The sequence below is a fragment of the Carcharodon carcharias genome, chromosome 20, assembly GCF_017639515.1.
Source record: "Carcharodon carcharias isolate sCarCar2 chromosome 20, sCarCar2.pri, whole genome shotgun sequence".
In the NCBI taxonomy this organism is placed as follows: Eukaryota; Metazoa; Chordata; class Chondrichthyes; order Lamniformes; family Lamnidae; genus Carcharodon; species Carcharodon carcharias.
The window spans coordinates 24,648,540-24,673,589 of NC_054486.1; the positions used below are offsets into that span (position 1 = coordinate 24,648,540).

General features: G+C 42.4%; 1 protein-coding gene across 7 annotated transcripts in view; it reads right to left on the minus strand.

Moving 5' to 3' along the window:
- ltk (leukocyte receptor tyrosine kinase) overlaps positions 1-25,050 on the minus strand; it is a 223,944-nt gene that overhangs the window by 133,674 nt on the left and 65,220 nt on the right. Inside the window, exon 1 of one of the 7 annotated variants that reach the window (XM_041214432.1) lies at positions 8,163-8,210. The exons of the other annotated variants lie outside the window; for them this stretch is intronic. Within the exon in view, the coding sequence (XP_041070366.1) occupies position 8,163 (1 nt within the window). The 5' untranslated portion in view covers positions 8,164-8,210. Of the gene's footprint in view, positions 1-8,162; positions 8,211-25,050 lie in introns of those variants that run through there. 7 annotated transcript variants of the gene reach the window in all.

Here is a 25,050-nt window from a genome sequence, read left to right on the forward strand (position 1 = left end):
CTGAACTGGACTAGCCATATAAATACTGTGGCTACAAGAGCAGGTCAGAGGCTAGGAATCCTGCGACAAGTAACTCACCTCCTGACTCCCCAAAGCTTATCCACCATCTACAAGGCATAAGTCAGGAGTGTGATGGAATACTCCCCACTTGCCTGGATGAGTGCAGCTCCAACAACACTCAAGAAGCTTGACACCATCCAGGACAAAGCAACCCACTTGATTGGCACCACATCCACAAACATTCGCTCCCTCCACCACTGACACACAGTGGCAGCAGTGTGTACCATCTACAAGATGCACTGCAAGAATTCACCAAGGCTCCTTTGATAGCACCTTACAAACCCACATCCACGACCATCTAGAAAGACAAGGGCAGCAGATGGATAGAAATACCACCGTCTGGAAGTTCCCTTCAAGTACTCACCATCCTGACTTGGAAATATTTTGCCGTTCCTTCACTGTTGCTGAGTTAAAATCCTGGAACTCCCTTCCTAACAGCACTGTGGGTATATCTACACCACATGGACTTCAGCGGTTCAAGAAGACAGCTCACTATCACCTTCGCAAGGGCAACTAAGGAAGGGCAATAAATGCTGGCCCAGCTAGCAAAGCCCACAACCCATGAATGAATTTATTAAAAATAGCTTCTTAACTTTAACAAGGGCTTCTTCTTGTTGAGAATTCCATGGCCAACAGTGACTCTGTTTCAATAGCAAGTTTAAAGTGCTAACACTGTTGACAAGTTTGGCAAGAAGCGGCTGTAATAATTAATCATGCCCATAAAGGACTTGAGTTCAGTGACACTGGAAGGAGAGGGTGCCTCTTTGATTGCCCTGACTTTCTCTCTACTGGATGCAACCCCATGGTATCCACTCGGTAACCCTAGTAAGTAACTTCTGGCACTTGGAATGTACGTTTCTCTTTCTTTAAAGGTACACCAGCTTCCAAAAATCTTCCTAAAACGTCCTCTGGGTTGGCCAAATGTTTGGCTTCCATTGGCCCTGTGATCAGGACATCATCTCAGTATACTACTACCCAGGGAAGCCCTTGCAATAGGCTTTCCATGGTGCTTTGGAAGGTTGCATATGCATGTATATTGGGCCTTGTGCATGTTGATGGTTACATACCCTCTAGACATGCTATCCTGCTCTAGCTGTTGGTATGCATGGCTCATGTCCAGTTTGGTGTAGGATTTGCCTTCAGCTAGCTTTGAGTACAAGTCGTCTATCCTTGGGACAGGATATTTATCTAGTTTAGCTGCCTTGTTCACAGTCAATTTGTAGTCCCCAGAAATGCGAATAATTTGATCAGGTTTCATCACAAGGACTCTGGGCGCTGCCCATTCTAAAAATTGGACTAGCTGAATTATGCCTAGCTTCTCTAAGCGACACAATTCTGCATTATGTTCTCCTTTAGGGCATAAGGCACAGGTCTGGCCTTAAAGAACCGGTGTGCCACCTCCAATCTACATATATTTTTGCTTGCAAGCCTTTTAGCTATCCCAATTCATCACGAAGTATACTGTCGTATTTCCTTAACAGCTCAGGAATTCCTCCTGTTCTCACTTAAAATATGTCTGACCAGCTTAGCTTAATTTTTTGTAACCAGTCATGGCCCAGAGGATTAGGCCCTTCACCTGTCACTGTGATCACTGGAAGCAGGGTTGGCTGTTGCCTATAGGACACAGGTACTGTGGTGATGCCCTTTAGCTGTATGGACTCCAGTGTGTGTCTTCAACTGAGCCATGGTTTGCACCAGGTTCAGTGTCCGGGTACCTTCATTTAGGTATTTAAATGTGTGTTCTCCCACCACAGTGGTTGAGGCTCCCATATCTACCTCCATGACTAAAGGCTTCCCATTCACTTGAATGATGATGGTTATTGGTTCAGTTTTTACTGCTTTGACATTGTACAGGGAATAGATATCTGTATCGGCAGCCTCAGGTTCTGTTATATTATGCAGTTCATTCATTTTGGTCTGCTGTCTTATGGGCTGTCTTGATTTGCTCTATTGTGTGCCCTGTTTTGTGGCAGTAATGGCATCCTGCCTCCTTGAATCTGCAGGTTTCCGGTACATGGTTAACCCCACATTTGTAACAGATTTACTTCAGAATCACTGCTGAGATGCTTCCACTAGGCCTTTTCATTTTTCGAGGCTGCTGTTTCCCTGGCTGTCTCACCACGCCCAGCGGTACGTTCCTGCCCTAACTGAAGAACGGCGCCATGTTGTGCATTCTGTAAAGCCTGCGAGTCTTTCACAACACTCTCCAGGGCGCGCTTCAAATTTATGTTAACTTCTGTGAGTAAAGGGCACAATGGCATCGCCATGAATGCCACAAACTAACTGGTCCCACAACATATCACTGAGTGTGTCTCCGAAGTCGCAGTGCTCAGTCAACTGCTTCAGCTTCACTATACAAGTTGCGATGGACTCTCCCGGGGCCCTCACTCTGGAGTTAAACTTCAACCTCTGCATTATTACCGATGGCTTTGGCTGAAAATGCATCATCACGAGATCTGCCAATTGTTAAAAGATTTAGAATTGGGCGCGTTCAGGGCCATCAGACTGTGGATAAAGTTATATGTCTTGCTACCACAGACACTCAAAAGAATTACTTCCTGCTTCAGCAGTTATTTCATTCACCATAAAATAAAAACCTAGGTGCTCTACATACTGGCTCCAGTCTTCCATGGACGCATCATAAGGGTCAATTCTGCCCACGAGTGGCATGACTGGTGAATATACTCTTCTTTTTCCCTAAGAACTAATGTACTCACATTCACAAGGCAAGGTGCAGCGTCGGAACTACTTTACCCTCATCACCAAACTTGATGGACTTAAAACAGATGACCTTATTTTGGAGCTACATACTTGAAGCACGTCCACGCCTAGAAAGTTCTGCCCCCACCCCCTGATTAGCCACTCTTTGGGCACATTCGTCGAAGACAACCATACCCAGAATGAAAGAACAGTAAAAACTGGGAAATAAGAATACTGGTCCGAACTGGTCTTGTATACCTTAAAATGGAACACCTGTAAAAACTGGGAAATAAGAATACTGGTCCGAACTGGTCTTGTATACCTTAAAATGGAACACCTGTAAAAACTGGGAAATAAGAATACTAGTCTGAACTGTTCTTTCCTTCTGGGCGTGACCCCTAATAGGCAGTAGGAGAGGTTATACCTTCAATCACTACAGTGAAGTTGCCTCAATATTGAATTCATGAAATAGAGGCTCAAAATCAGTAAGGACACAGGTTGGAAGGGAAACTAACCTGTTGGATTAGAGATGGGCGGGGCTGCGGCCCATCAGCCCCACAGCCCCGTCATTCGACACGGAACCTCTGGTTCCGATGACCCCCTGCGATGCTGCTGGGAGGCTGCCTGTTTATTGAGCTGGTGCCTCCACACCCGAAGATAAGAGGCCACTCCAACACTGGTAAAATAACAGGGCTATCGAAAAATTATCCCAAAGTGGAGCGCTAATTGGCTGCCGCCTCGTTGGAATGATCCAGCTCCCAACCCCCACCATGGACTCACCAGGAAAAGCCACCAGAGGCAGCATGCATCAGGGAGCTGTCCAGACATGGCTTCCCCATTTTCCTGGTTTTCCCCTCATCTCCAACTCCATCTTCATGGGGCAGGGGAAATCCAGTCCTGGGGGGGTGGGTGACAAGTTCATGGTATGATGGGGGGACAGGACTTAATGCAAATTAAGTTATGGGCAGCAGAGCTTTGGATGAGTTCATCTTTACCTTGCGGGGAGGTAGAACGGGGAGCAACAAATAGATACATGAACTTGGGTCATAGTGTCTTTACACATGAAGTAGTCTGGGTAAGCACATGAGTGAGTTAGCTGATTATGCAAGCAGGTATGTGTGTGTTTGCACAGAACAATTTGCATAGAACAGTTGGGGGGGGTGCAGGGGATTTGTTGCCTTGCAGGGTGTTCCTCAGAAGGTCAATGGACTGAATCAGTTAATATCCACCATAACACTTTGTACCATTTTAATCTGCCAGTACTGATTGAAGAGATCCAATGAATACGCAATTTCCACTAATTATTGCAAGCATTTTAACAAACTGGAAATTAAAATCACTTGATTTCTGTTAAAAACAGGCTTTCCAATTATGGTCTCTTGACTTTAAGGTCATCACATTGCTATCTCCTTGCATTTAGACATACCATAAGTAATCTAGTAGCTATTGGATTGAATCAGCAACCCAAGATCATGAATTCAGCAAGAGGAACTCCTACCACCTCCGCTGACATTCAGCAGCATTACCACCACTGAAACACCCAGCATCGCCATTCTGGAGGTTATCATTGACCAGAGATTTAATCGAACTAGTCAAATAAAGTGTCTCCAGAAACTGATCAGAGGGTGGCAATTCTGCAGCAAATAACTCATCTCCTCCCTTCCCAAAGTCTCTTCAACAGCCATAACGCACAAGTTGGGAGTTGGATGGAATACTTTCTGATAATTGCAGCTCCAACACTATTCAAATAGCGCCATCCAGAAAAAGAGGTCCACTTGATCAGCACCCCATTCACTATCTTAAACATTCATTCCCTCTGCCACTGGCCCACCCTGGTTGGTGTGCATCATAAACAAGATGCACTGCAGCAACTCACCGAGGCTTCTTTGATAGTGCCTCCCAAACCCACGACATCAGGTGCCAAGAAGAAAAGCAGCAACAGCCCCATGGGAACACCGCTGCTCGCAAGTTTCCCTCCAAGTCACTTAGAACTATATCGCCGTTCCTTCACTGTCGCAGGTTTGAAATCCTGGAACTCCCTTCCGAACAGCACTACGGGTTTGCTTACACCAATTAGACTACAGCGGTTCAAGAAGGCATCTCACCATCACCTTCCCAAGGCAAAATTGAGATGAACAGGAATGATTTATTTTAAAGTTGTGAAAATTAACTTAATAAACCTGGCACCAGAAAATGGCCACAAAAACTGCTAGATTGTTGGAAAAGCCCATGTTAGTTTTTCATTCATGTCTTTCAGGGAAAGGAACCTGGCAATCCTCCTACCTGACCAACAGGTGACTCTATATGACCTATGAGACGCTAAGTTATAATCATTACAATGTTCGAAAATATAGGGAAACCAACTTTCAATAGGCCTCCAATTGTGTTCAATTCTGGGAATCACACTTTAAGATGGGTGTTAAGACCATTTCAGGATGGAAAGTAGATTTGTTCAAATGGTACTAAAACTTAGGGGCTTCAAATCTCTGGAGAAGCTGGGATGGTCCTTCTTATAGCAGAGAGGATAGATTTAATAACGTTGTTGAAAACTAGATGGAGTTTTGATAAGGGTAAATGAGGAGAAAGTATTTCTACTGGCAGGAAAGGTAATAGCCAGGAACAGAGAATCAGCAAAAGAACCAGGGGGATATAAGGAGAGCTTTTTTTTTTTACATAATGAGTTGTCATGATCTGCAATCTCTATCGCTTCAGATGACCAAAAAGAGAGAGGATTTTAAACCATTGAAAGGCACTGTAAACAACTGACAGGAGAAAATGACTTGTAAATTAGATAAAGGAACAGTACTGACTCGCCAATAGTCACAAGGCACCACAGCTTGTTGTTCAATTGAAAATAAACAACATTCTGAAGTAAAAAAACAAGAGATGATGAAATGAGTCATTTTACATCCGAATTAGGCGCAGGCATAGGCCATCTGGCCCCTCGCAAAGACTCTGCCATTTAATAAGATCATGGCTGATCTGATTGTAGCCTCTACTTTCCTGTCTACCCCATATACCCTTTGACTCCCTTGTCAATCAAGAATCTATCTATACTCTTTAGCTTTGGATACTGCATTTCCAGTGGGAAACTTCACTCACCAGGAGCTTATATCAGGCTTGACACCATCAGAATCCCTCCATTAGATTCCAGTCAGTAACTCACTCCCGGGTATCCATTATTCTACATATAAACCATCTGAGCTCCTCGATTAGGTTCCTACCAGTAACTTACTCTCGGGTATCCATTATTCTATTTGTAAACCATCTGACTCCCTCAATTAGATTCCAGCCTGTAACTCACTCCCAGGTATCCATTATTCTGTATATAAACCATCTGAGCCCCTCAATTAGATTCCAGCCTGTAACTCATTCCTGGGTATCCATTATTCTATATATAAACCATCTGAACCCCTCGATTAGATTCCAGCCTGTAACTCACTCCTGGGTATCCATTATTCTATATATAAACCATCTGAACTCCTCAATTAGATTCCAGCCTGTAACTCACTCCTGGGTATCCATTATTCTATATATAAACCATCTGAACCCCTCAATTAGATTCCAGCCTGTAACACGCTTCCAGGTATGTGATTGCCCTAGAGGGGATGCAGAGGAGATTCACCAGGATGTTGCCTGGGATGAAACATTTAAGTTATGAAGAGAGGTTGGATAGATTTGGGTTGTTTTCGTTGGAGCAGAGAAGACTGAAGGGTGACCTGATTGAGTGTATAAGATTATGAGGGGCATGGACAGGGTGAATAGGGAGCAGCTGTGCTTCTTAGTTGAAGGGTCAGTTACAAGGGGGCATAAGTTCAAAGTGAAGGGCAGGAGGATTAGGGGGAATGTGAGGAAAACCTTTTTTACCTAGACGGTGGTGACGGTCTGGAATGCACTGCCTGGGAGGGTGATGGAGGCGGGTTGCCTCACATCCTTTAAAAAGTACCTGGATGAACTCTTGGCACGTCATAACATTCAAGGCTATGGGCCAAGTGCTGGTAAATGGGATTAGATAGGTAGGTCAGGTGTTTCTCACGTGTCGGTGCAGACTCTATGGGCCAAAGGGCCTCTTCTGCACTGTGTGATTCTGTGATTCGGTATCCATTATTCCATATATAAACCAACTGAACCCCTCAATAAGATTCCAGCCTGTAACTCATTCCTGGGTATCCATTATTCTGTATATAAACCATCTGAACCCCTCGATTAGATTCCAGCCTGTAATTGTCACGTCGCCAGAAGATATGTGTCAGCTAAATTAGTTCATACCATTCTTGTCTGGGAGGTTTAAGCTTCACTGCAGCACGGGTCCAAATATTGGCTGACGCTTCAGTGCAATGCTAAGCGCTAAAAAAATCCATTGACCTAAAAAGTAAACCCCGTTTCTCTCTCCACAGATGCTGCCTGACCTGCTGTGTACCTCCAGCATTTTCTGTTTTTATTTCAGGTTTCCAGTATTTTGCTTTTGTATTGGTGTGGCATGAAGCTTTGATTCTATGAAGCTCCCAAATTCCAGGAGTGGAACCAGAATATGTTGGATTCACCAGCTTCCACCACTATCTCTGTGCAGTTGTTTGCACATCAGAGGCACAAATTAGAAGCATCCACAAAGAGGATTCCAAGGTCAACAGCAAAGTGACAGCACCAACAACCTATCTCAAAGAAAGCTGCTCACATAGATCTAGCAATCTCCTGGCCTGGATTTCCCCCTTCCCAAAGTCAGTTTGAATCTGACACCAAATCAAGATTATCTCCAGGTGATATCTCCAGGTGATATCAATTACAGGACTTGTAGCCAATCGCATTGAAGAATTCTCACAGATAGCAAACCAGGATGTAATATGCACTGATTATCCTTCACTAGATATATATCTTACAGAGATGAAATTAATGATTTGAACATGCACAGGGGATTAAGTTTGAAGCTGAAGTATCATAACCAAAGCTTGAAAATATATAGCGAAAAAAATCTGAATTTATCATAATGGAAGAATTTGACATTATGCAAATATAAAACGAGTTTCTCAGGGCCAGAGGAGTCTATAGGCAATATTTACAAACATGGCATATCAGTAAAATCCCATTCAACGTGGTGCAATTTTTTCAACAGCTTCTATAGCAAAACTAATAGCGTAAAAGGACAAGTTCTTATCAATTCAGTGATTTCTACTTGATTGCAATCTGGGGGTCTTCAAGAATACACTGGCAGCAACTTCTGAATTTTGGTGGTTAACTGCAGACTCCGGATGTTGCCTTCAGTTTTGGAGGAGTAATGACGATAATCCTGACAGTTTCACCACATGGCTATCACAAATTCTGGGCCAACATACTCATTGCCTAAACATATTCCAACTGTTAACTACCGCGTAATATAGAAGCAAAAAAAAAAGGACACTACTCACTGCATCCAGTCCTTTCAAAATGATCAAAACATTACATAGTATAAATTCAGTTCAGCTTTGTGTTGAGCTGTAATCGAAAAAGTGGAACATTGAATTCTCCTCAGGATAATTGCCCGATACATACATCACAGCAAACCTTTGAAAATGTAGTGCTGGTCCAGTAAGGCAAAACTAATTGAAATGATAAGCACACGAAGCACATGACAGGCTGCGTGTGGCTATCAGAAAGTTTCAAATGGACCAATTCATAATGACGTGACCTTTGTGACATCATGGGCCTGTTTCTTTTCAAATGGATGTGTGCAAGTCTTGATGGATTTGCTTTATCAGTTTCTTCCTTTTCTACTAATGTATTATTACTCTTTTGTGGAATAGCAACAGCTTGATTCATTCTTCATTCAAAAAGTCTCAAGTTTTGTTCTGAATAAAAGGAAACCAATTTTCAATAGGCCTCCAATCATGTTCAATTCTGGGAATGACACCTTAGCTGGATGTCAAGACCATTTGAGGATGGAAAGTAGATTGATTCGAATAGTACTAAAGCTTAGGGACTTCATTTCTGTGGAGAAGCTGGAATGGTTCTCCTTAGAGCACAGAAGGTAAAGGGTAGATTTAATAAAGTTGTTGAAAATTTGATGGGGTTTTAATGAGAGTAAATAAGGAGAAAGTGTTTCTACTGACAGGAAGGGTGATAGCCAGGAACAGAGAATCGGCAAAGGAACTGGGGGGATATAAGTAAAGCTTTTTTTGCATAATGAGCCGTTATGAACTGGAATCTCTATCACTTCAGATGACCAAATAGAGAGGATTTTTAAATCATTGAAAGGTTCTGTAAACAACTGAAAGGAGAAAATGAGTCGTAAATTAGATAAAGGAACAGTACTGTCTCGCCAATAGTCACAAGGCACACGCAGCCTGTTGTTCAACTGGAAATAAACAAATTTCTGAAGCTAAAAAATAAGAGATGATGAAATGAGTTGTTTTGCTCTCGGACTCTGCAAATCCAGTGGGAAACTTCATGCACTGGGAGCACATATCAGTCTCGATACCATCAGAACCCTTTGATTAGATTCCAGCCTGTAACCCATTCCCAGTTTGCCACTATTCTAGAGTATTAGCAATGATTCAGTTGGTCATACTCTCATCTCTGAGTTATAAGGTTCTGTGTTCAAGTGCCATTGATCTGAACACAAGGCCATTCAGGTGCAATGCCGAGGGAGTACTCTACCATTGGAGAAGATAAATCCAAGCCTTATCTGCTTGCTTGGATGGTTAGAAATGATCCCATGGCTCAAATTTGCTAACACCATCCTTGCCTTGTAGGTTTAAACTTCACTTATGCACATGAGTCCCAAATCATAGCTGACACATAAGTGTAGTACTAAGCTGTAAAAAAGCCACAAAACTGAAACATTAACTCTATTTTCTCTCCACAAATGCTGCCAGACCTTTCAGTATTTCTAGAATTTTTCCTTTTTACTTCAGATTTCCAGGATCTGCAGTATTTTGCTTTTGCATCAGTGTGGCATGTGTTGTAAGGTTGTTTGATGTCTCACTAAGAGGTCTGTATGATTGTAGCACGTGAAGGCCCTTCACAGGTTTTGCTTTTCTTTGTGAAACCCAACTGTCTCATCTTGAGTTTTCTTGTAATGCAAGAGTCTCCTCAACTTTATTCTGCTGTTCTTCCATTCTGCAATTCAAGACAGTCTTCATTTCTTTGTGCCGCTGAAGAGCTGTGTATTCCTTTCACATTTGATCTTGAAGGGCAATCAGCTGTTCACTCAACTGTTTATTTTCTTGTTGACCTCTTGCCAACTCACACTGTGATTCGGTGCATTGCTTTGTCGCTACTGATAGTTCCAATGAGGCTTTTCCTGAAGTAGTATTCAACATCTTTTTTAGTTCATCATGTTTTTCCAGGCCCACATATTGATTCTTCAAAGAGTCTTACAGGGCAGCAACTTCTTTGAGTATCTTTTCTGCTGCTGTTGTGCCTGGCTGTACTTCTGCTTGAGTTCCTCCAACTTAGCTTTGATACGGACATTTTCCTGTGGAATAGCTTCATTTTATTTTGCAGGCTTTGATGTCTTTGGGTTATATCACATGGTTTTCCTTCATTCACAGCCAACTGCTCTCTCTGCACCATCACCTGCTGTTGCAGTTTGGGTAACGTGTCAGCATTTTCAAAAGGCTCAATTAAGATTTTCGGCTGCTTCTCAGCCCCATCTTTCTTCTGCACTAAACTCTTTGGCTCATGCATTTCATTACGCTAACATGGTCTGCGACCATCTTGTGGTTTACTTAGGTATTGCCTCCTTCGGCCTGGGCTCTCTGTCTCCATTGCCCTGGGATTTCGGGGTCCATCCTTCATTGCCACCATGTTGTAAAGTTGTTTGTTGTCTCACTAAGGTCTAGAGGCTTGTATGGTTGAACATAAACTGTTTATCAACAACTCATAATTATAAACATCTCCAAGGTACAGCCCTGCATGGGTGCAGTCTTCGTGCTGACTTCTGCTAGACCCTACTACTCACAGTCTACGATCATAGGCGGTACTGTTCCCCAGTCCCACATTAACCCTTGCTCTCCCAAACACCCCAATACTACAGAATGAATCTTTGATTCTATGAAGCTGTCAAATTCCATGACAGTGGAACCAGAATATGCTGGGTCCACCAACCTCCACATTACCTCTGTGCAGTTGTGACTATCATTTGCTCAATAGAGGCACAAACCAGAATCATCCAGAAAGATGATGACCTGTATTCCAAGGTCAGCAGTGAAGTGACAGCACCAACCACTGACCGCAAAGAAAGTTGCCCACATAGATCTAGCAATTTCTGTGGCCTAAATTGCCCCTTTTTCAAAGTCAGTAGAAACAAAATAGAGGACATTGTGCACTTCATCCAGTGCTCTCAATATGAGCAAAACATTACACAGTACACATTCAATTCCGCTTTATAATGAACCTTAATAGAAAAAGTGGAATGTTGGGTCCCCTCGGGATAACTGCCCAATAAAAATATCATAGCAAGTCTTTGAAAATGCAGTGCTGACCCTATAAGGCAAAACCAATTGAAATGACAGGCACACGAGGCACATGACAGGCTGCATGTGGTTATCATAAAGGTTCAAATGGACAAATTCACAATGACGTGACCTTTGTGACCAATGACATCATGGGCCTTTTCTTTTCAAATAGATGTGTACAAGTCTTGAAGGATTTGCTTTATTGGTTTCTTCATTTCCCCCTAATCTATTACTCCTTTTATGGGATAGCAATAGCTTAATTGTTCTCTTTCTGCATTCAAAAGGTCTCACGATTTGTTCTGAATCTTCCAGAACTGGATGATAGAAGCAGAAACATGGGCATGTTGGCATAAGGGTAATTAGAGATGCGCAATAAATGCTGGCCGTGGCAGTTATGTCCATAGTCTATGAACAAATAATGAAAAAAGAGATCATTTGACCCCTATTGCCATCATTGTTCAACTTCACCTGCTCTCCGACCGACAACACTTTTAACTTTCTCACTGGTTTGGTCATACCCACATGCTTTGCAAGTCACTTCACAGAGAAATTCGAGCACACTTAGGACCAACCTCTGACTGGTTCCCCTGATTGGTTGGCGCAGTCACATGAGCCCCGATTTCGAACTTATTTCTCTCTACGGCACCAAGCAAAAGTTATGCTAACCCAGATCGATCAATGCCTAATTTCAGACAATCACAGGGAGTACTGTAATCATGGGCATTATTCTAATGATGAGCATAGTTCTTTGTCTTTCCTATTCTGCTGTCGGAGTGGTTGATAACTTCGATACAAGCGGAAGTTCATGTGAGCCAAGTTTGACTAATTGAGATTCCACCATATATTGTGATCTTCCTTCTTTCTGCCCCAGAGGATTCTTTATCCTCGAAGCCTTTAAATAATTTTCTAGTGCCTAACTGAAGACCAGAACCTATTTAGTATTGATCACAGCAAGCAAGACATCCCATGCGCCAATAACACTGTGTCAGAATCTTTCCTCTCATCTCTCCCTTTAGGCTTCTAGTGAAGATATCAGCCATGGCCCAATTCATCTTCTTTCTAAGTCAGAAAGTTGTGGGTTCAGCCCCCGCCAGAGTTTTAAGCCCATAATTCAGGCTGACACTCCCAGTGCAGTACTGAATGAGTGCTGTATTGTCAGAGGTGTGGCTTTTAGGATCAGGCATTAAACCAAGGCTGTGTTTGCCCTGTCATAGAAGATGCCTTGGTGTTCTTTTGAAGAAGAGTAGGGGAGTTCTCCCTGGTGCCTTGGTCAATATTAAAGCCTGAAACAACATAATCAAAATGGATTATCTATTCATTATGAAAATGCTATTTGTGGGATCCCTCGATGCATAAATTGATTGCCATGTTTCCTATATTACAACAATAGCAATGCTTCAAAAGTACTTTATTTCAAAGGGATTGGAGTATAAGAGTAAGCGTTTATTATAAATATATAGGGCTTTGGTGAGACCATACATGGGGCAGGATCTTCCGGTTAGCGAGTGGAGGCAAGGCCCACTCGCTGATGCGTAAAATGATGGGGGATCCCATCGGGTGGAACTCCCAACGTCACCCCGCAACATTTCGATATTCAGGTCAGCGGGGGCACAGCCGAGTCAGCTGTGGGCCCGCTGACCTGTCAACGGCCAATTGAGGCCATTGAAAAACTAATTAAGGTCATTAATGGATGAGGTTTCATGGGGGTATTTAAATTTTTAAGAAAGGTTTCAATAAAGCTTATGGACATTTCCCAATTCATGTGACAGTGTCACATGAGGGGACATGGCAGGAACATTTTTAAGCATGTTTATTCAAAGTTTTAAATTGGAGCCGATCTCTCTAAGGCTGCACCTAGCCTCAGTGAGATCTGTGTGCTCTTTCGTGCACATGCGCTTCCTGGCGGACATCACGCCGGGAGGGCCTTAATTGGCTTGCCCGTGTAAAATGGGGGCGCTGATCGGAGGCGCGCCTGCTCACATCTGCTCCAGCGCTTGCCCCCCCAACGGTGGGGGGAGGATTTTTCCCATGGAGTACTGAGTGCGGTTTTGGTCTCCTCACTTAAGGTTCACTAGACTAATTCCTAAGATGGGAGGATTTTCCTATGAGGAGGGATTGAATAGACCAGGCCTGAATTCCCTGGACTTTAGAACAATGAAAGGCAATCTAACTAAAACATAGCATTGATATGCATCTTGTCAGTATAGATGCTAGGAAGATGTTTCATCTCTCTGGGGAGTCTAAAACAAGGAATCATAGTCGCAGGATAAGTGCTGGCCATGTAGGACCGAGATGAGGAGAAATTTCACTGACCAAGCAGGTGAAGACCATAGGAACAAGAGACGGCCATTCAGCACACTGAGCTTATTCCATCATTTAATTACTTCATGGCTGATTTACATCTTAACTCTATTTATCCACCTTGGTTCTGCAACTCTTAATTACCTTACCCTACAAATATCTATCAAGCTCAGTATTGAAATGTTCAATTGACCCCTAACCTTAATAATCTTTTGCGGGGGGACAGAATTCCAAATTTCCTCTACCCTTTGTGTGAAATGCTTCTAGCCTGACATCAACCCCTGAACAGCCTGGCTCTAATGCTCTCTGTGCTGCAAACATACATACACACACACACACACACATACATAAATACATACAAAAAGAGGAATGGTCACTGGTGACGTTGTACCATAGCCTGAATCAGGAGGAAAGGGAAAAAAGATGGTTAAACAAGATTATTTTTAAAAATGAGAAGACCACAAAACACAATCACCCCACATTTCAAGAGCTGGCCCCCCTCCCCTGAGTTTGAGGGCAATATTCCCATATTTGAGTGAATACTTTTGAATCTCACAGCAGGTCCTCTCTACACCAGGCTATGACAAAATAGTATCTGAGACGCAGCATCGGGTTTCATGTTGACCCTTTCGGCTTCTGTGGCTTTTCCACACAGTCTACCCTCGCTTTAGGCATTATGCACAAGAAACAATCAGGTGAGAGCATTTCAGAAGAAGATTTGGCCATCGCCTGTAATGGAAAAATGTTGTATTTTAATCACAGGACACAGACACTTATAAGTCAATTTTGCCTCTCTAAGGGTTCTCTCGAAACTTGTTGACATATTGAAAGGCAACATGATTCTAATTCTTTGATTTAATTATGGGCAGACCATGTGATCTTGGTTGCGAGGAGCACATGGGCCCTGCTAACAGTTGGTCACTGTTCCTACTACTTTGATGAAAAATACAAAATTACATGCCCATGCACTGCACACTTACACTGAGTGACAGTGGGGAATTATCTGCACGTGTACTCAATTTTACGCCTATGACCTTCACTCAAGGCAACCCAATTCAAATAGTCAAATGATGCCAATTAGATTGTATAATATCCAGTAAAACAGCACGGATCAGATTAAGTAATTAAAAGAGCTGTATCTATCTGAAATTTCTAGGCTGTACTTTATTCTTCTTACACTTGTCTCAGCCAGTCTCACAGTGCTCACTCTTCAGTCCCAAGCCCCTTGGGTCATTCATATAACAAACTAATACTGCTGTTAACCGTCACTTATTTCTGCATGCAGTGTCCTCATCCTCAATACAGAGGTCCAGAGAGTTCAGTTTTCTCTTGAGCAAGAAAATTTCTAATACGAAATATTTCCATTGCAACAGTTGGCTGTAGTGAAATCATGGGCAGAGATCAGTTTTTAAGAGACACCAAAAGAAGCAAACGTTTGATGCAATAGGGAATCCAATTCTGAGCAGGAGAGTGTGGGGAATGAGTGAGAGGCAGCAGTAGTAGAGTTAAAAGATAAAAATTAAGCTGTTGCCCATCGTGCACTGTAACAATTATCCTCACCTACCCATCAAGCACAGTAACAATTATCCTCACCTACCCATCATGCACAGTAACAATTACCCTCACCAACTTGCATGCACAGTAACAATTATCCTCAACTACCCATCATGCACAGTAACAATCATCCTCATCCACCAATCATACACAGTAACAATTATCCTCACCTACCCATTATGCACAGTAACAATTATCTTCATGTACCCATCATACACAGTAATAACTATCCTCACCTATCCATCATGCACTGTAACAATTATCCTCACCTACCCATCAAGCACAGTAACAATTATCCTCACCTACCCATCATGCACAGTAACAATTACCCTCACCAACTTGCGTGCACAGTAACAATTATCCTCACGTACCCCAGCATGCACAGGAATAATCAGCCTCACTGACCCATCATGCACAGTAACAATTATCCTCAACTACCCATCATGCACAGTAACAATCATCCTCATTCACCCATCATACATAGTAACAATTATCCTCACCTACCCATCATGCACAGTAACAATTATCCTCATATACCCATCATGCACAGTAACAATTACTCTCACCAACTTGCATGCACAGTAACAATTATCCTCACATACCCATCATGCACAGTAACAATTACCCTCACCAACTTGCATGCACAGTAAAAATTATCCTCATATGCCCAGCATGCACAGTAACAATTATCCTCACCTACCCATCATGCACAGTAACAATTATCCTCACCTACCCATCATCTACTGTAACAATTATCCTCACTTACCCATCATGCACAGTAACAATATCCTAACGTACCCATCATGTATAGTAACAATCATCCTCACCTACCAATCATGCACAGAAACAATTATCCTCACCTATACATCATGCACAGTAACAATCATCCTCATCCACTCATCATACACAGTAATAATTACCCTCACCGACCCATCATCTACCGTAACAATTATCCTCACTTACCCATCATGCACAGTAATAATATCCTAACGTACCCATCACGTACAGTAACAATCATCCTCACCTGTCATTGCACAGTAACAATTATCCTTACCCAACAATCATGCACAGTAACAATTACCCTCACTTACCCATCATGCACAGTAACAATCATCCTCATTGACCCATCATGCACAGTAACAATTATTCTCACCTAACCATCATGCACAGTGACAATCATCCTCACCTACCCACCATGCATAGTAACAATTATTGTCACACACCCATCATGCATGGTAACAATCATCGTCACCTACCCATCACACACAGTATCAATCATCCTCACCTACCAATCATGCACAGTAACAATTATCCTCACCTACCCAACATGCACAGTAACAATCATCCTCATTGACCCATCATGCACAGTAACAATTATTCTCACCTAACCATCATGCACAGTGACAATTATCATCACCTACCCATCATGTACAGTAACAATCATCCTCACCTACCTGTCATGCATAGTAACAATTTTCCTTACCCAACTATCATGCACAGTAACAATTACCCTCACCTACCCATCATGCACAGTAACAATCATCCTCATTGACCCATCATGCACAGTAACAATTATTCTCACCTAACCATCATGCACAGTGACAATTATCATCACCTACCCATCATGCACAGTAACAATCATCCTCACCTACCCACCATGCATAGTAACAATTATTGTCACACACCCATCATGCATGGTAACAATCATCGTCACCTACCCATCACACACAGTAACAATCATCCTCACCTACCTGTCATGCATAGTAACACTTATCCTTACCCAACAATCATGCACAGTAACAATTACCCTCACCTACCCATCATGCACAGTAACAATCATCCTCATTGACGCATCATGCACAGTAACAATTATCCTCACCTACCCATCATGCACAATAACAAGCATCCTCACTTATCCATCATACACAGTAACAAGCATCCTCAACTACCCATCATGCACAGTAACAATCATCATCACCTACCCATTGTGTGCAGTATTAATCATCCTCACCTACCCGTCATGCACAGTAACAATTACCCTGACCCATCCATCATGCACAGTAACAATCATCCTCATCTACCCATCATGCACAGTAAAAATTACCCTCACCTACCCATCATGCACAGTAACAATCATCCTCATCTACCTTCATGCACAGTAGCAATTATCCTCAACTACCCATCATGAACAATAACAATCAACATCACCTACCCATCATGAACAGAATATCGACATAGGAACAGGAGTCGACCATTTAGCCAACCGATCCTGTTCTGCCATGCAATGAGATCTTGGCTGACCAGCAACCTAACTTCATAAACCCTCCTTTTGTTCATATCCCTTCATATTTTAGTTAGCAAAATTCTATCAACCACAAAGTTAAAATTAATAATTTACCAAATATCAATTGCTGTTTACAGAAGAGTGCCAAACCTTTACCAACCTGTGCTTGTAGAAGTATTTCCCAATTTCACTCCTGAATCTAATTTTTAGACAGTTTAAACCAGTCTTGGACTACTTCATAAGTGGAAATAGTTCCTTTCTATCTACCATATCTGATCCCCTTAATATCTTGAAAATTTTGATGTGGTCGGCCTTTAACAGAATCACAGAGTTGTTACAGCACAGAAAGAGGCCATTCAGCCTGTCGTGTCTGTGCTGACTCTCCTTGAGATAATTTACCTAGTGCCATTCCCCTGCCTTCTCCTCATACATTTTTCCTTTACAGATAAAAGCCCAATTCCCTCTTGAGTGTCTCCATTGAACTGCCTCCACTCTCAGGCAGTGCATTCCAGATCTGAACAACCTACTGCATGAAAAATTCCATTGAATACAACACTGGTTTGTGTAATCTGCTTCTGATTTGATCCTTAGAGTCTAGGTATCATTATGATAAATCTACAATATTCTTCCTCGAAGGCCAATATATACTTCCTAGGGTGGGTGCCCAGTGCTCCAGGCATGGTCTAATTGGGGCTTTCCATAGCTGTAGCATGGCTTCTATTCCCTTGTACTCTAATTGTCTAGATATAAAAGCCAGCATTCCATTAGTCTTTCGTTGTAAGGTTGTTTGTGTCTTACTAAGAGGCCTGGAGGTTGTGAGGTTGAATATCTTGGCCCATAACTTCCAATCTCCAGAGTATCATACCCAGGGAGGGTAACCCAAAGATGTGCTGGGGACTCCCACCCACCACCACCGCTGGAGGTCCCCATGTAAAGATTTCACTGCAATTGGCTGGGAAGTTCAAACTTACTCCAATTTAAATTGCAGTCTTTGGATGGTTCCAACTCTCTTGCAGCAATAGTTACCCAGGAAAAGTTAGAAGAATTAAAACCACTTCTAACTCCTGGATAACTATAGTACTGACCCCCCAACCTTCAGCCCCTCACAGGACACCGCGACTATCCCACCAACCCCCAACTCCCCACCCCCACCCCTCAACGGCCCTCCCCACCCCTGACAGCTCTCCCCGACCCCCACAACTACCCCACCACCAACCCCCGACTACTGTCAATGACCACCCAACCCACTGTAAACCACCTATACTGACCACCCGGCTCCACTCCAATGACCACCTGACCTCTCCCATTGGCCACCCCCTAATGACCATCCACCTCTAGTGCCGTAAATAAGGGGGAGTGCCTTCCTTTCCCCTGACTCTCCTGCACGCGACAAGGTCTCAGGAACAAGCTGCACTGCACCCATCTCACCCAGCCTGAGTCAGAAGGTCAAGCGAGAGAGTTGCGACTGCATTTCAGTCTAGGTAACTAAGAGCGGAGTGGTGATCCAATTGTGTTTATTAACAACTCATAACTATATACATCGCCAACATACCTGGTGCTGTCCTCATGCTGGCTTCTGCCAGACTACGACTGCATTCAGTCCACTATCATGAGACTCTCTATAGTGTGGACAGTACTGTTTCCCCAGTCCTACATTAACTCTTGTTATGCCGAATACCCGTGTACTACACCTTTTGGTTATTTTCTGTATCTATTTATGACATCATAATGATATATGTACCTGGACCACCAAGTCTCTTTGGACCTCCACTGTTTCTAACTTTTCACCATTTAGAAAGTATTTCTATCTATCTTTTATAGGTCCAAAGTGGATCACTTTCAGATTTGCCTATACTGAAATCCATTTGCCACAAATTTACTCATTCGCTTAACTTATGAATATTTCTTTGTAATTTTATGCTTCCGTCTACACTGCTTCCAACATTATGTCATTATGTCTATCATTATGTCACTGACAAATTTGAATATGTGGCGAATATGTGAATATGTCCCATCATCTAAGTCATTAATACAGTGAATAGTTGAAGCGCTAATACAGATCCTTACGACATCACTTGCCATGTTCTGCCAAATAGAGTGCTTATCCATTAACATGACTCTCTATTGCTTCTGCCACTCAGCTAGTTTCTAGCCCATGTATGTCCTCAAAAATTTTGTCTCCAATTCCATAGGCATCGTGCCCGGTTACCCTTTTTTTTTTGTTTATACATTCATGGGATACAGAGGTCACTGACAAAGCCAGCATTTCATAGAATGGTCATAGCACAGAAGGGTATCATTCAGCCCACCATGTATGTGCTGGCTCTCCGTAAGAGCAAATCGGCTAGTTCCACTCCCATGCCTTTTCCTCGTAGCGCTGCAAATATTTTTTCTTCATATAATTATCCAATTCTCTTTTGAAAGCCTTGATTGAATCTGCCACTACCACATGCTCAGGCAGTGTATTCCAGATTCTAACCACTTCTTATGTTGCTGTTGGTTCTTTTGCCATTGACCTTATATCACTCTCTTCTGATTATCACACCTTCTGCCAATGGAAACAATTTCCCTCCATTTGCTCTATCTAGGCCCCTCATGATTTTGAACACAACAATTTACTGCTCATCCCTAATTGCTCTTAAGAAAATGGTGGTGAGCCATCTTCTTGAACCACTGCACAGCATCAATCCCACCATTATTATCCATCATTAACAGTTGAATCATCCCTGGATATGTCTGATGGATGGCATGAATTGTTACTCATCACCGGGTGTACATATCCCCCTAATGACCCATATGCCCCATGATAATTATGAACTACTCACTAACCTTCCACAAGCAAATCCATCTGGCTGCAAACATTTTTTACTAAGCTGTACAAGTGGAAGCATGGTGAAGCAATATGGGCAAAAGGTTTTTATTTCCCTTGCGACCTTTCATTGCTGGTGTCATGGTTTCAGCTTTTCTTGTAAGAGATACATTTCTTCCTTTATCGCCACCTCCACTGGGCTGAAATCATATTGTGCAGTATTAACAAATAAACAAATTAATACCTCCATTAAGCGGCGGGGGGACTTTCCTGCAGCTTCATTAATTGGTTTGTTATGAATAGCACAGCACTATTCAAAGCCCCATGCTTCTTTAATTACGTTTATTAGCCACACTTCTCCACTAATAATCTGGTTCCCTGACAAGAGACTTCTGTTCCTTTGGCTGAGCATGGGGGTGGGGAGCAATGCACAGGCCTTAGGTCCATTTCTCCACTGGGAGAACATTTCCTCCATTTAGGGCAGAGGAGCCATTGTGAATTTGGTGAACCCTCATTAAAACGTATGTAGATAAAGAACTCAGTGTTGCAACTTTCAGCGTTTTGTACGAAGAATGTACTTAAGCTTTGATCATCCATTTACAGTAGGCGCCGTGGAGATGAGAAAGCCAGCCAATTCGAGGAGTGTTGCGGAAGTCCATTTATTAACTATATTCAGTTTCCAAACAGATTATTGACACATGTTTCATTGCGTGGTTCAACTTTAGACCCACCATTGGAATCATCCAATTTGATTTTGTAACCTTGCATTTTGTTACCTGTTACAAGTCAAGTTGCAGAATTACATTTTAGGATTCTGACTGGGATATGATCTATTAGCTGGTATTGGAGAAGAAAGCACAAGATGTACAAGAGGGACTTGCCTTCATCATTTGCCAGGGACTCTGTCTCCTTAAACCAGACTTTCAACTAAGTTTCACAAAAGGGGTTAAGCCAACAGCTATTAAAGCAATTGCTGCCTTGAACCCATTCTATTACATAGAATTATATAAAGTTTCTGTACAGAAAGAGGCTATGCTGCTCCACATGAACTTCATCTCAGTTTACATTATTAGTGATTAGGCAATTAAGGATGGGCAATAAATGCTGGCCTAGCCAGCAACGCCCACATCCCATAAATGAGTTTTAAAAAAATCACATCACCCTATCTGCATATCAGTCTATCCCTTTCTCCCTCATAACCTTATCTAATTTTCTCTTAAATGTTTCTATGCTATTTGTCTCAACTACTTCATGTGGTAGTGAGTTCCACATTCTAATCGTTCTCTGAATAAAGAGGTTTCTCATTAATTCCTTGTTGGACTTACTAGCGATTATCTTACATTTAGGATCCCTAGTTTTGGTCTGCCCACATCTGCTCCATGTGTACCCTATCAAACCAGTTTTAAAGGCCTGCACTATGTCCGATTAATCCTCTCCAAGCAACAGAAGGGAATTAATGCCAAAAATCCTAATCAGTAGGTGTATCGATATCTAAACTAGCTGACAGATATCTTGGTAGCTGGGCATATTCATTCATCGCCTTCCCAATGGAAAACAGCCAGTAGTATAAGAGACCATTGCACTCATCTGTCCAGCACATTCCTGTAACGTGCAGGGCCATATGGATGGCATGTATATGGGCATTGAAGCCTCTTTCCCCAACACTATAGTCCTTTCATACAGAAAGAAGTTCTATTACGTTTACATGCATCTAGTTTGTGACCATTTGCACAAACTTATAAACATAAAGTGGCAGGAGCCAAGTCCATGGCACCACAGGTGGCTCTGCTGCACAAGAGGGGAGGAACAAGAGTGGCAGGACTATAGTGATGGGGGATTCAATAGAAAGGGGAACAGGCAGGCGTTTCTGCGGCTGCAAAAGAAACTCCAGGGTGGTATGTTGCCTCCCTGGTGCCAGGGTCAAGGATGTCTCGGAGAGGCTGCAGGGCATTCTGAAGGGGAAGGGTGAACAGCCAGTGGTCGTGGTACATACTGGTACCAACGACATAGGTAAAAAAAGGGAAAAGGTCCTTCAAGTTGAATATGGGGAGTTAGGACGTAAATTAAAAAGTAGGACATCAAAGGTAATGATCTCAGGATTTCTACCAGCTGCCACATGCTAGCGAGAGTAGAAATAACAAGATTTATCAGATGAATACATGGCTAAAGAAATGGTGCAGGGGAAGGATTCAGATTCCTAGGACATTGGGACCAGTTCTGGGGAAGGTGACCAGTACAAACAGGATGGGTTGGATCTGGGCAGGACTGGGACCTATGTCCTCAGCAGGGATGTTTGTTAGTGCTATCGGGGAGGGCTTAAACTAGAATGGCAGGGGGATGGAAACCTGAGCAGGGAGATAGAGGAGGGGGAAACAAGGATAGAAATGAAAGACACAAAAGTAAGATGCAAAAGTGGAAGGCAGAAAAAACAAGGGCGAAAAACAAATGGGGTCATAGTGCAAACAAAAGCTAAGGTGACTAACAAGATTAAAAAGACAAGTCTAAAGGCATTGTATCTCAATGTGCGGAGCATTCGCAATAAGGTAGATGAATTAACAGTGCATATAGATATAAACGGTTATGATATAGTTGCAATTACAGAGACATGGCTGCAGGGTGACCAAGGGTTGGAACTTAACATCCAGGGGTATTCAATATTTAGGAAGGACAGACATATAGAGAAAGGAGGTGGGGTAGCATTGTTATTAAAGGAGGAAATCAATGCAATAGTAAGGAATGCTAATGGTTCAGAAAATCATGATGTGGAATCTGTTTGGGTGGGGATAAGAAACAAGGGGCAGAAAACGTTGTCTATAGGCTCCCAAACAGCAACGGAGATGTAAGGGAAGGCATTAAACAGGGAATTAGAGACGCATGCAAGAAGGGTACAACTGTAATCATGGGTGACTTTAATCTACATATAGATCGGACAAACCAAACTAGCAATAGTTTGGAGAAGGATTTCCTGGAGTGTGTACGTGATGGTTTTTTAGACCAATATGGTGAGGAACCAACTAGAAAGCAGGCTATCCTAGACTGGGTATTGTGCAATGAGAAAGGATTAATTAACAATCTTCTTGTGCTGGGTCCCTTGGGGAAGAGTGACATTAAATGATAGAATTGTTCATTAAGATGGAGAGTGAAGAAGTTGAATCCAAGACTAGGGTCTTGAATCTAAATAAAGGGAACTACGAGGGTATGAGGCACGAGTTGTCAATGATGGATTGGGGAATGTCACTAAAAGGGTTGACGGTGGATAGGCAATGGCTAATATTTAAACAATGTATGCATGAATTACAACAATTATTCATTCCTGTCTGGCACAAAAATAAAACAGGAAAGGTGGCTCAACCATGGATTACAAAGGAAATTAAGGATTATATTAGATCCAAAGAGGAGACATATAATATTGCCAGAAAAAGCAGTAAGCCTGAGGATTGGGAGCAGTTTAGAATTCAGCAAAAGTGGACAAAAAGATTGATCAAGAAGGGGAAAATGGAGTATGAAAGTAAACTTGCAGGGAACATAAAAACTGACTGTAAAAACTTCTATAAATATGTGAACAGAATAAGATTGGCAAAGCCAAATGTAGGTCTCTTACAGTCAGAAATGGGGGAATTATAATGGGGAACAAAGGAATGGCAGAAGAATTGAACACATTATTTGGTTCTTCCTTCACAAAAGAGGACACAAATAATTTCCCAGAAATGTTAGGGAACCAAGGGTCTCGTGAGAGGGAGGAATTGAAGAAAATCAGTATTAGTAAAAAAATGGTGCTAGAGAAATTAATGGGGTTAAAGGCTAAAATATCCCCAGAGCCTGATAATCCACATCGCAGAGTACTACAGGAAGTGGCCCTGGAAATATTGGATGCATTGGTGGTCATCTTCCAAAATTCTATAGACTCTGGAGCAGTTCCTACAGATTGGAGGATGGCAAATGCAGCCCCACTATTTAAAAAAGGAGGGAGAGAAGAAACAGATAATTACAAACCAGTTAGCCTAACATCAGTCATGGGGAAAATGCTAGAATCTATTTTAAAAGACATGGTAACAGAACACTTGGAAAGCATTATCGGGATTAGACAAAGTCAGCATGGGTTTATGAAAGGGAAATCATGCTTAAGTAATCCACTGGAGTTTTTTGAGGATGTAACTAGTAGAATAGATAAGGGAGAACCAGTGGATGTGTTGTGTATGGATTTCAAAAAGGCTTTTGATAAGGTCCCACATAAGAGTTTAGTGGGCAAAATTAAAGCACATGGGATTGGGGGTAATATACTGGCATGGATTGAGAATTGGTTGACAGACCAGAAAAAAAGAGTGGGAATAAATGGGTCTTTTTCCGGATGGCAGACGGTTACTAATGGTGTACCGCAGGGATCAGTGCTTGGGCCCCAGCTATTCACGATATATATAAATGACTTGGATGAGGAAACCAAATGCAATATTTCCAAGTTTGCTGATGACACAAAACTGGTGCGCGGGGTTGTGAGTTGTGAGGAAGATGCAAGGAGGCTTCCGGGCGTTTAGACAAGTTGTGTGTATGGGCAAATACATGGCAGCTGCAGTATAACGTGATAAATGTGAAGTTATACACTTCAGTGTGAAAAACAGAAAGGCAGAGTATAATTTAAATGGTGATATATTGGGAAATGTCTATGCACAAAGGGATCTGGGTCTCCTTCTACACCAGTCAGTGGAAGTATACAGGCAGGTGCAGCAAGCAATTAGGAAGGCAAATGGTATGTTGGCCTTCATTGCAAGAGGATTTGAGTTCAGAAGTAGGGATGTCTTACTGCAGTTATACAGGGCCTTGGGGAGACCACACCTGGAGTATTGCATGCAGTTTTGGTCTCCCTACCTAAGAAAGGATATACTTGCCATAGGAGGGAGTGCAGCAAAGGTTCA